At 48.0% G+C, this 12,456-nt stretch overlaps 1 protein-coding gene across 1 annotated transcript; it reads right to left on the bottom strand.

The window, feature by feature from the left end:
* Nucleotides 1–10,195: 10,195 nt before the first annotated feature.
* On the bottom strand, nt 10,196–11,845 carry EIF1B (eukaryotic translation initiation factor 1B; the record flags this gene model as incomplete). The annotated part of the gene is made up of 4 exons (XM_040480859.1): nt 10,196–10,603; nt 11,012–11,113; nt 11,520–11,638; nt 11,728–11,845. Coding segments are annotated over 4 exons (384 nt in total), but the record flags the coding sequence as incomplete, so codon positions are not given.
* Between the last annotated feature and the right edge of the window lie 611 nt (nt 11,846–12,456).

Genomic DNA, 12,456 nt, shown 5'->3' with positions numbered 1-12,456 from the left:
TTTAAAAGTGACCAAAAGGATAGAACAAAGAGAGTGGAAGGAAGAAAACAATAAAGGGCAGAGATGAAAGAAACAAAAGAATAGACATACTAGGTTTCCATAGTAGGTCAAGGAAACCAAAGAAATTTGTGGTTCTTTGTTTACTTGTTTGTTTTAACAAAACAGATACGTTTTTGACAATACTTATCAAGAGAAAAGGAGAAAAGGTACCAACAAAGAATAAAAGTGGAGTCATAACTACAATGCTATGGAGATTAAGCAGTTCAAGATCAAAGTTGACTCTTCGTAAACAGGGGCCACTGTGCCCGGCCCCAAACTTAATGCGTGGACTTGGTCCCCAGGACTGTGCAAGCCCTGCTTCTAACAGGATGGTTGAAATGCCACCTTAGATCTCACATTTTCTCATCATGCACCTCCTGGAGATGTTCTGCTCTGCCGTTGGGCCTTTGGAAGCCTCTGTCCTTGGCTGGAGTTTCAGGAGCCAGGGCGGACGACCTTGTTGGGTCAGGAGCCAGGGCGGACGACCTTGTTGGGTTACAGAACCTCAGGTACTGGTATTGCGGGGGAGGAAAACCTTTCCTTATCCTTCGAGAGCCTCCCCTGGGACCTTGCAAAGGAGACAACAAAAGACAGAAGTGTATTAACACGTGTTTACACACAGGAGTATTCGGTGATGAGTACCACAAAGGGATGGGTAGCACTTGGGTCCATGTAGCAAAGAACAATAATTCTGTGGAGAAGTGATAAGAAAAAGGGAGAGAGGACTTGGAGTTTCTAGGGACAGCAAATTGCAGGAAGGCAATTATCAGCAGAAACTAATGGTACAAAGAGCTGGTTACAAAGGTTTGTTACGTAGATTCCTCTGAATACCAAAGTTTGGCTTCTCCAAACTGTAATGGGAACACCCAGAATTTCCACACCTGAGTCTGGACAGGCAAGGTCCTAGGGGGGAGGGGCTATCAACCACTGGAGAAGGAATAATGAATGACATAAAAAATTGTGAATGAGAGAGAAAATAATAAAATGGGGTACAAAATATAATAGACAGGCTAATCCTACTTTCATTATAAAAACAACTATACCCCAAACCCCCAAAAGCTATAAGATTATTATTGTTTTTAATTAATTTATTTTGAGAGACAGAGAGAGAGAGAGAGAGCATGAACGGGGGAGGGGCCCAGAAAGAGGGAGAGAGAAAATCCCAAGCAGGCTTTGCATTATCAGCACAGGGCCTGATGAGGGGCTCGATCCCATGAACCATGAGATCATGACCTGAGTCGAATCAAGAGTCAGACGTTTAACCGACTGAGCCACCTGGGCACCCCAAAAAGCTATAAGGTTATGTACTTACATGATACAGTGGCTCCCCTGTATGGTGGAATTATGGGTAACTTTTATTTTTTTCTCTAAGCTCTTCTGGATTTTCTGTGTTTTCCAAAAGGCCCGAAAAAAACCCCACACATTACAGACATAACAATAAAAAAGTTCAAGCCTTCATGAAAAACAAAAAGTTTATTCTTTCATTTAATTATCTCCAGTTCTAATAGCCAAAACACGAAGCTGTCTTCCCTCAAATGGAGGTAAAAAATTTTTCTCTTTTTTTTCTGAAAGCGATGATAATGTGCATATTTTTGAAAGAAGCTTAATAACCCCTTGGTATATACTGAAAATGTTTCTTTTTAGTTTGGTTGTGTCTTTAAACTTTGTTGTTTTAGATTTTATTTTGTTTGGTTTCTGAAAGCATAAATTTAAAAATTTGGCCAAATCAATTAATTTTTGAAGGTGCCGGATTTTATTTTATTTATTTATTTTTTGTTTGTTTTTGTTTTTTTTTTTCAACGTTTATTTATTTTTGGGACAGAGAGAGACAGAGCATGAACGGGGGAGGGGCAGAGAGAGAGGGAGACACAGAATCGGAAACAGGCTCCAGGCTCTGAGCCATCAGCCCAGAGCCCGACGCGGGGCTCGAACTCACAGACCGCGAGATCGTGACCTGGCTGAAGTCGGACACTTAACCGACTGCGCCACCCAGGCGCCCCTTTGAAGGTGCCGGATTTTAAATAGTCAGAAAGGGGCAGAAAATCCTCCAATGAACATTGTGGAAATAAAAATCATTCTCAAGTACAAAAGGCTTTCTTTGCTGATTTGCAAGAGTTCCTTATATATTCTAGAATTTAGTGCTAAACCTTCATAGGTTTTAGGCTTTGTAATATCTTCTGTTATTGTCTGTTAACTTCGCCTGGTGTGTTTCTGACAAAACACAGTCTTTGTTTTCAAATTTTTTTTTGTAACTTTATCTGTTTTGAGAAAGAGAGAGAGGAAGCAAGGGAGGGACAGAAAGAGAGGGAGAGAGAGGATCGCAAGCAGGCTCCACACTGTCAGCGCAAAGCCAGATGCAGGGCTCAAACCCACAAACCGTGAGATCGTGACCTAGCCGAAACCAAGAGCCCGACGCTTAACCTACTGAACCACCAGGCATCCCTCGACAAAACACAGTCTTTAATTTTAATGGCGACCAAACCGTCAATTTGTCTCCTTATCCTTTGTTTGGGGTCCTGTTACAAAATTCCTTTTCTGCCATATTCATAGCAGCTTTATTCACAATAGCTAAAAGGTGGAAGGAACCCAAGTGTCCACCAATGGATGAACGAGTGAACCAAATGTGGCACATACGTACCACGGAGTAATTATTATTCAGCCTTAAAAAGAAAAGAAAGGGGCACCTGCGTGGCTTAGTTGAGCCTCCAACTCTTGATTTCAGCTCAGGTCATGATCCCAGGGTTGTGGGATCGAGCCCCACATCAGGCTCTGTGCTGAGTGTGGAGCCTGCTTAGGATTTTCTCTGTCTCTTCCTCTGCCCCTCTCCCAGCTCTCACACGCTCTCACTCTCTAAAAAAGTAAAATAGGGGCGCCTGGGTGACTCAGTCGGTTAAGCGTCCGACTTCGGCTCAGGTCGTGACCGTGCAGTCAGTGAGTTCAAGCCTTGCATCGGGCTCTGTGCTGATGGCTCAGAGCCTGGAGCCTGCTTCGGATTCTGTGTCTCCCGATCTCTCTCTACCTTCCTCCTGCTCATACTCGGTCTCTCAAAAATGAATACATGTTAAAAAAAAATTTAAAAATACACAAAATAAATTAAAAAAATTAAGGGACGTTCTGACACCTGCTACAACACGGATGAACCTCGATGACATCATGTGCCACATGAACTAAGCCAGGCACAAAAGGACAAATGCTGTCGGACTCCAGTCGTATGGGGAATCTAGAATGGTCAAATGTATGGAGATTGAAAGCAGAATGGTGGTTGCCAGGAGCGGTGGGGGGGGGGGGGGGCCCGGGGGGGGGCAGAAGAGGGAATTACTATGTAATGGGCACAGAGTTTCAGTCTTGCAAGATGAGAAGAGTTCCATGGAAGGATGGTGGTGGTGGCGACCCAAGGCGAATCCACTTAATACCACTGACCGCACCTCAAACCGGTTAAGATGGCAAATTGCATCTTAGGTATGTTTTACAATAGAAAATCTTTCGCATCTCGAAGTCACAACATACCCTCCTACGTTTTTTTGATTACCGTTAAGTCTTTGCTTTTCACAACTAGATCGTTGATCGTCTGGAATCCACCACTATTCATCGTGCGAAGTGGGGACCCAACTTCTTCTCCATTTAGCCAGATTTCCCAACACCTGCAACCAAACAATCCATTCTTTCCCCCAGTGGATTCCCATTGTGATATAGAAGGCCTGTGAGAAGGATGTAACTAAGTCTCATCCAGCGTCTTGGCAGGGCCGGGCACTGGGTAATGCTGGTGAATGCCAGCGGGGCCCAGCGTCCCCGTCTCCCCAAGGCCCTGGTAGGCTATGCCTCCGCCAGGCATCCTGCCAGCTTTCTCTCTCCTGCGTCTGAATTCTTCTCCTCTGCCCCCACTCCAGGGAGAGGCATGGGTGACAGGCAGGGTGAGGAGACAGCTCGCCAGGAAGAATTGTGTTCAAACAATCTGATGACAAAAAGTGTAGCCGTTTCCCATTTCGGGGATGAGTGGGCTCCAAATGCCTTCGCAACCGGAACGATCCGCAGCGAAGTTATCTAATTGGATTGGAATTTCCCAAAGGGTGAGTGGAGGTCAAAGGAAGGAAGACTTAATCATTTGTTCAACAGGTATTTACTGAGCATCTATGGTTTCCCAGACCATGTTCTAAGCACTGGGGGTGAGAGATACAGGGGCGTCTTAGGTTGGGTTCCCACGGAAGGCTGCGATAAGGATTTAAGTGCCCGTAGTTTATCTGGGAGGTGAGCTCAGAGAGCATTGGCAGAAGAATGGGGATGTGAGACAGGAAAAGAAAGAAAGACGATCAAGGGCGCAATATCGATAGGTTATTATTATGGGCACCTGAGGTCCCAGCTTGCTGGGGAATTCTGGGAGCCAGGATAGAACATGCTTCCAAGTTTTCCCATCTGCGGGCGAGGGATCTGGGGTACAATATACCAATTCCCACCAGTCACTGAGGGCCACCGAAGTAAGGGGCAAGGCGCAGGCGTTAATTCCCTTCCCCGTGCAGGCCCAGCGTGCTCCTGTGGCCAGAGAAAGCCCTCAAGCGAAGGCCACAGCTGCTTGTAGATGGAACACCAGGGAACATGCCCAGGAATGGTGAGTGCCGAGGGAATGAGGGACCCTGACAGCGTCTCCTGCAAGAGTCTCTCCTGGACCTTACAGGGAGAGGAAACCAGCAAACAAGTAATGAACAAGATACTTTTGAATAAATGGAAGTACTATGAAGAAAGGAAAATGCAGGGTGTTTTGTTAGCAATGGACGGTGGGGGGCTTGTGAGGACTAGACAGTCAGCGATGGCCTCCCTGAGGTTGGAACTAAAATGGAGTGACAAGGAGGGAGATGGAGAGGGGGCAGAGCATCCCAGGCAAAGTGAACGGCGAGCGCAAAAGCACCAAGGCAGGGGACCAGTATGTCCCGAAGCAGAGTGGAAAGTCAAAGGTGTAGAACAGGAGGCAGGCAGGGAACAGGTCACTGGGACCCCGTAAGCCCCTAGAATATGTTCAGCATTAATATTAAGCACAGTGTTCACAAAGATTTTGTGCAGGGAACTGACGTAATCTCATTTGAATTTTATAAGGCATCTTCAGGGTCGCGGGCCCAGCTCATGGTGCTGACGCTGATCACGTAGGATCAGATCCCTCCAGTACAATTTCTGTGTCGCCCCGAGCCCTCATTACGTCTCCCCTGCTTGTGACGTTGAGCCTCTCCAAATGAGTTCTGCTCTGGGTTCTCCAGGCTTAATGGAACGGCATCGTGTATTGTGGCCTTACGAGCTTTTAGGGAATCCCGTCAGTACTTTTCCCAGATAAAAATCGCTGATGTGCAGCTGACCCTCTATGTGGGTGTGCTTCTAGTAGCCAAAAAGGGACAGTAACCTGTGACACAGGTTTAAATCGAGAGCACTATATATTTGAGTTCTCTCTGTGTATAAAACTCCAACTGTGTTCTTCAACAGGTGACAGTTTAGGAGCAGCACTTGTTCTCTGGAGGCTCTAAACAGATGTCTCTGTTTACATTTGAGTTAAATTCCTTCTAATAACATTGTGGTCGATAGTAGGTGACGTGGCTTTATGCTTCCCCTGGGTGAGGCTGCAGAAACGTTTTCTGGTCTCTCCCACGTAAAAGCAGATGGCAACAGGTTTTTATGGACTGCAGTGATAAAAGATCGGCTGGACCAATTTCGGCCTAATACGCGAGGGGCGACAAAATTAAAGTCGTCAGCTTAAAGGCGACAAAATTAAAGCAGATCCTTAAAGACGTGCTTTAAGGATCCCCCACCAACAACTTAAACCTCAGCAGTTTACTATGAACTGCCTTCCAGGAGCTATTGTTTTTTTCTTAAAGTGGCCACAAGGCGGCGGTAAAGGGCTACACACTTGCCCCAATCACCTCCCCTTTTCACCTGCCCCTTTAATTCCCGGTCTCTCTAATAGCCCAACTCGCCCCTGCACCCTATGCGGTTTTATTTCAACAATCCTGGTCTACCAAGGAGGTCGCTAGGGGCTCCTGTAGTCCAATCTGAATATTGGGCTCACATTTCCTGTGTTTTTGACAAGTCGATGGCAACAAAGAGCTGACAGTGGCACTCAGTTCGTGACCAGGGAGTAGGTGGGCCTCTTGCCTACTTCAAATAGTTATGCTTCTCTCCAAATCCTTGGCGATGTCTTCTCCGCGGAATTTGTCATGGTTTACATGGATTAAAGTACTTTTTGATTCTATCTCCACTGACGTGCTGTTTGCTGTTGCGTGCACCTGGGGTCCTGATAAGAATGTGTGAAGGGGGGCGCCTGGGTGGCTCCGTCGGTTGAGCGTCGGGCTTGGGTTCAGGTCATGATCTTGCTCAGGTCATGATCTTGTGGCTCGTGGGTTCGAGCCCCGGGTCGGGCTCTGTGCCGACAGCTCAGAGCCTGGAGCCTGCTTTGGATTCTGTGTCTCCCTCTCTCTCTGTCCCTCCCTTGCTCATGCTCTGTCTCTGTCAAAAATAAACATTAAAAAATTTAAAAAAAATGTGTGAAGGACACATGGAGACAACCTGAGGGTTACAGTTAGCCTCCTTTCAGACCGTTCTGTATGCCCAGAGGCCCCGTGAAACCCACCAGGCTGGAGAAGAGAGCTTCAGCTGAAGCACCGTTTGGGGGGCTGAGGTCACTTAGATTCCCGTGAGGAATTCTGGGTTTGAACTTTAGTCCCCTTTTGTGCCTTGAATGAATGGCACCTATGTGTATACTTGCTTTTTGCATGAAAAACGTCTGTAGGTTGTTCATTCCTTTGAGATGAAGGCACCAACCATAATTCCAATCATGCCCTCAATTCATCGGGAGAACTACAGACCGCGGCAGATTTACCGCTCCCCCTGCTAGGTTCAAAATCAGACTGATGAGCCGCTTGGTGAGCTGCCTGACCCCCAGGCATCCTCACAGCCAAGGCTGACTTTAGCTGGGCATTCCAGTCCTCTGCGCAGGTGAGAGGCTCCCCACTGGCTGGATGGCATCGAACACGATGAGGCCTGGATGAGGAGGATCCAAGGACAGTTGGAAATTCTCTCCCCTTTCTGGCACTAATTCCACTCTGAATGATTCTCCACGAGTGAGGAAAGGCAGCCATTCCTCTGATTAATGGTGTTTCTTTTTCCAGGTTTCCATTATCCGGATGGAGGGAGTTAAAGGCCAACATGGCCACGCGAAAGGAGCTGTCAACGCTGAGGGCCCTTTACATGGTTTGACTCCTGCTTAATCGTAGCTGATTTGCTTGGTCCCTTGACCCCAGACAGTCATCGTGTCACCTGGCTACCGCCTGCCTGTCGAGCAAGGGCAGCTGGTTGCAATCCCTGCAGATGAAGATTCCCTTGGTTTTTTACGGCAGGGCCATGCCTCCCTTGTCCCCCCCACCCCACCCCCACCCCCAAGGAAATCTGGCTTGGTAAGGGGAATCCTCAGGAGCCCCAGTGGAACAACCCTAATGACGTTGCGGGCAACCTGGTGAGGCTGGTTTTTGCACGAGCTACCCGTTCCTTTAGATGGAGCCCAGCCGGTGGCAGGTGGCACACAGAAATCTATTCACGTTCTGTGTTTCTGACTTCCACGGCCGTGTGACTGGGAAAAGAACTGTTCTTCTGTGTGAAGAGTCGCCCCCTTCCGAGGATGGTTGAGAACAGCCACTGTTACTTGAATCCTTGGTACCTAGAGCCGGGGCCGCTTCTCCAGGCTTTCCTCTGCCTCAGGGCTTCTGAGATCTGAGGGCAGGGGACGTCACTGCTGGTGGCCCCTTCCTCCAGGCTGCGCCTCAACCAAAGGTTCGTTTCCTAAAGCCTTCGCCAAGACCTCTGCCAAGTCTAGAGGTTCAGGGACAAATGTCCTCGTCCTCTATTCAGTATTTTCCATGTTGCGTCCTCAAAGTACAGACCACTTACGACACCGCAGATCTAAATACTCCCACACCAGAAGCACAAGGAAGTACGCCCCTCGGCTAGTTATTTTCGGTGCGTTTAAGACGCGATCTATTTTCCCTCCTCGGTTATACAATGCTGCCTAGTCCCCCTTGCCCCTGAAGCAGACAAGCACAGTTAGTCCTGTTCCTGTGCCTTTACGTACCTCTAAGGCTCTCAGAGGGCTTTTCCACGTGAGGGTGATGTTTATTCCAAGTTCATCCTTTGATGAAGTTTCGGTAAAATTGCAGAAATCCGTAGCTCTTAGTTACGTCCTTTCTTTCCATGGCATCACAAACACCAGAGAGGAAAGGGTGCATGATCTGTTTTTGCTCTAAGGATGGGGATTGCCCTACAGGTGAGAAGTCCAATCAGGTATCTGGGGCTCACAGGCTAAAGGGAGGTCGAGAGAGGTGCTCCTCAAAAAAAGCCAGTTTTGCTCAAGGTTTTTGATCCATGCGGTGGGAGTGGCCTGACGCATTGACGATGGGAGAGCTTACCTATGGGAGCCCAGATGAGGTCCCTTTTTATCTTAAGTTTCCCAATTCCCTTTTTTTTTTTTTTTTTTTTAACATTTATTTATTGCTGAGAGAGCATGAGCGGGGAGGGGCAGACAGAGAGGGAGACAGAATCCGAAGCAGGCTCCAGGCTCTGAGCTGTCAGCACAGCTGGACATGAAGCTCGAACTCACAAGCCGCAAGATCACGACCTGAGCAGAGGTTGGATACTCAACCGACTGAGCCACCCAGGGACCCTTTCTGTGTTGTTTTAAGTCAATTCTCTCCTGGGCAATAGTTTGACTCGACTTTAAATATGCCACGATGAGGAGCGCCTAGGTGGCGCAGTCGGTTAAGCATCCGACTTCAGCCAGGTCACGATCTCGCGGTCCGTGGGTTCGAGCCCCGCGTCAGGCTCTGGGCTGATGGCTCAGAGCCTGGAGCCTGTTTCCGATTCTGTGTCTCCCTCTCTCTCTGACCCTCCCCCGTTCATGCTCTGTCTCTCTCTGTCCCAAAAAAAAATAAATAAATAAACGTTGAAAAAAAATATTTAAAAAAAATATACGCCACAATGAAAAGGCAACTCTGGAATGTACCTGTTAACTCAGGTTTCTGCTTTATCGTTTTCATAAACCGTTTCCACAGCACCTCTCAACTAGAGGTGGAATCGTTGTAAAATGTTACGGATAGAAAACTGAGGATTGCTCAGTGAAGCTGAATAATGCTCAACAGCTCAATCTTCTTGTTCAAATTGTACTGTTTTTCAGAAATGAGCTTGCTAAATCTGGCACCATATTCTGGTATTCTCACTTAATAGGACCAATCTTAAGTAGTAATGGGGTGAGAAAGGAAGTCTATTACTTAGTGTCTTTAAAAGGTCAACTATGGGGCCCATTTTGCTTGTCCAAAAGCAGTCCCCTCAAAATAGGGGCAAAGGTTCAGCTGGTACACAACTGGTGGCCCACGTGAGACATCGCTCACGTCATCATCAGGCCGAAGAGGACACACTTGTGGACGCGTCTCGGCAGAATGGTTTCAACGGCATGGCTTATGTAACCGAGCAAATTATTACCATCCACCATCCACAGTGGAGTGTGGAACTCGAGCTGCAAATCTATTTCTCACACCGTCCCCAATCCCCTGCGAGATCACCCACGGCTCTCACTTCCTGTGGCAGAACACATACCGAAGCCAAGATGCAGCGAAAGAACACGGATCTTCTGGCCCGGGAGCCCTGAGCGGGCACCCCGATGCCCAGCACTCCCGGCAAGATAATCTGCACCTCGTCTTCCATCTGTAGGGCAGCGACACCAGCCACCAACACTTGCAGGACAGCGCATGTGACTGAACTTATTTGGGGTCAGGAGCCTGCTGTATCATCTGGACTTAGGGACAGATTCACGTGGGTAGTCCGGTAACGGCAAGAAAAACACACAGAAGAATTCTACGTGCTAATACCTGGGAATTTAAACTGTACTTCCTATTTTCAAACTTTAACACCACCTTCTGATAAATCTTGCCTCTGGCTGAGCTTATACTCCAGTTCTCATTCTCATCTGTAAGTCAGTAAAGGAAGAACACAGGTTACATGACAAAGGTTCCCCTCCGGCTTTGGATTTAACAGCAGGTGAAAACTAAGCAGAAAGAACACTTGCATTAGAACTCCAACTCTCAAAGACAAAACCTACGTATTTACTTGCTTAGATTTGGGAGCCTAACTGCTCACAGAAGGATTCAGAGATGTTTCTTTATTGTCAAGCTGCAACATACATGGTTTAATACAACAAAAAAGCATTTAATCAGGTGAAAAAAAGCTGAACAATAAACAAATAAACACTCAAAACAAAATATTTTCCATTGGAAACATGTTAAGATGAATACGGGGTTTCGTTACCATCTTACTGCAATTTTCTTGTGTGTTACTAGCCTACATACCCCATGTTTTCTGTAATCATGCACGTGTGAATGGGAGTTTGAACGATTAAATACATGAAAAGTCCGTTTACTGCAGAGAGTCATTTCACGAGGCAGCCACACTGGGTTTAGAGGACAAAATCATTCAAGAAATTCTCCACGTCTTCGGGTTCGTTTTAGAATCCATGAACCTTAAGCTGTTCCTCCTTGACAATGCCAACCTGCAAAACAAAACGTAACAGAATCGCTCTGAGGGATGCAGGATTTCAGCCCCAAGAAAACGTGGAGCCCCGATGATAAAACAATCAGGGTTACCAGTCTGTTGCAACACTGTTCCTTGTGGCGTTTACCGTTAGCAATTCAATAGACGCTTACACACCTTGACGTGCCCCAAAACTGGCTGTGCAGATACAAGAACGGTCACGTCATTCGAATGACAAAATAAACCAAAAAAGGTTCCGCTGCCTTTAAAGTAAGTACCGACACTGTATTTCTCTCTCAATTAACGGATTTACCTCATTCACGTAATTTTTTTTTTTTTTTAATGAAGTAGGAGATAATTCACATTGTCCTTGAATACAATTTTGGAAGCAATGTCAAGGTTGTACATAAAGCACCCAATCACTCACCTCCAGGAGAAACTGGCAAATGTTTTTTCTTTGGTCACCTTGAAGCTGAATAACCTCTCCGTACTCAGGATGCTCAATCACAGTACCATTACAGGCGAATTTCTGGAGAAGGAGATGTGTCACACAATGGAGTCACATACAACAAGGAGGATTTACTTTGACCATTAAGACCCATACCATTTGAGTAGAGCTGATCGTGTTTACGTTTGGTCTCCCCAACACTCCCAAATTAATTTGCAAGTGAATCAGCAGGAAACATACGGGGAATGATTTTACTTAGAACACCAAGAACTGAGTATTCCACATCTCTTTGGTTTGAAAGCCATTCACATCTCAGTTTGAAATGGGAGGCCACCCATAAACGCCTGGGTGTTAATTACCAGAACCAACAGGCTTTCCCTTCCCGAGCCCCATCGTTTGCGCCCACACTGTTGGACTCGAGTAAGGGTGTCCTGCTCGGAAGCGCATCAGCAGCTGTGGTTTAACCTTTTCTTCCCAACACCTTTACCTTTTTGAAAGCTTTCACAAGTTTCTTTTTGTCATAATCATCTGCGATGCCCTGGACAGTAGTCAGTGTCTTTCTGCCGTTCCGTTGCTGGATTCTTATATGAATGTAATCCTCAGTCCCTGCCGGGAGTAAGTCGTCACCCTTAGTTGCATCAGCAAAGGGGTCTGCAAAGGGACACACACAAAAAATGCCAAAGCAGAAGAATTACCTTCCAGAAAGTGATTCCCCGGTGTACGGCCCACTACGATCCAGGCCAGCGGCAAAGAAGGTTCTAGTGCCTCTGCTGTTTTTGCGGGTGGGGACGGGGCGGTGATGGGGGTGGGGCATTACCAAAACCTCCAGGCAAGGTACTCTCGCAGAAAGAGGCGCATTTGAACGGCCGATGCCCCCCCCCCCACCCCCCCATCCCACTAAAAAACCCTTTTTTGGGGAGATTTTTGGGGGGGGGGGGCCCCCTCAGGGGGGGGGGGGGGCAGATTTCAAAAACACGATTTTACAGCTACGATAAAGACGTGCGTCATCTCGCCTACATTCTGATGACAACAGAGGCACTCGAACGTGCCCACCGCAAGCACTTAACCGTGGCCGCGTCTGGAAGCAGCGGAAAGGAGAAACCTACCCACGTCCACGCACAAGCACGAGCGCGGGTCTCCCTCCCCAAAGGCGTCATTTTACAAATTACTACGCCAGCCGAGGAAGCTGGACCGCGGGCCCGTGACCCATCGGAGGCCGCGACCCGCGTCTCCAGCCCGACGCCCGCCGGAGCTGCGGGGCATCGGCTCCGACCGCCGAAGGACGCCGATCCCCGGGGGGCCCGGCCCCGCGGCGCCCCGCGAGCGGAAGGGCAGGTCCAGGCGCGGCGTGCCGGGCTCGCAGGCGCGGCGGGGGCAGGGCCCCCCGGGGATCGGCGTCCTTCGGCGGTCGGAGCCGATGCCCC

The sequence above is a fragment of the Herpailurus yagouaroundi genome, unplaced genomic scaffold (assembly GCF_014898765.1).
Source record: "Herpailurus yagouaroundi ecotype Mexico unplaced genomic scaffold, PumYag 159, whole genome shotgun sequence".
Lineage (NCBI taxonomy): Eukaryota > Metazoa > Chordata > Mammalia > Carnivora > Felidae > Herpailurus > Herpailurus yagouaroundi.
This window is presented reverse-complemented; position numbering and strand designations above follow the sequence as displayed.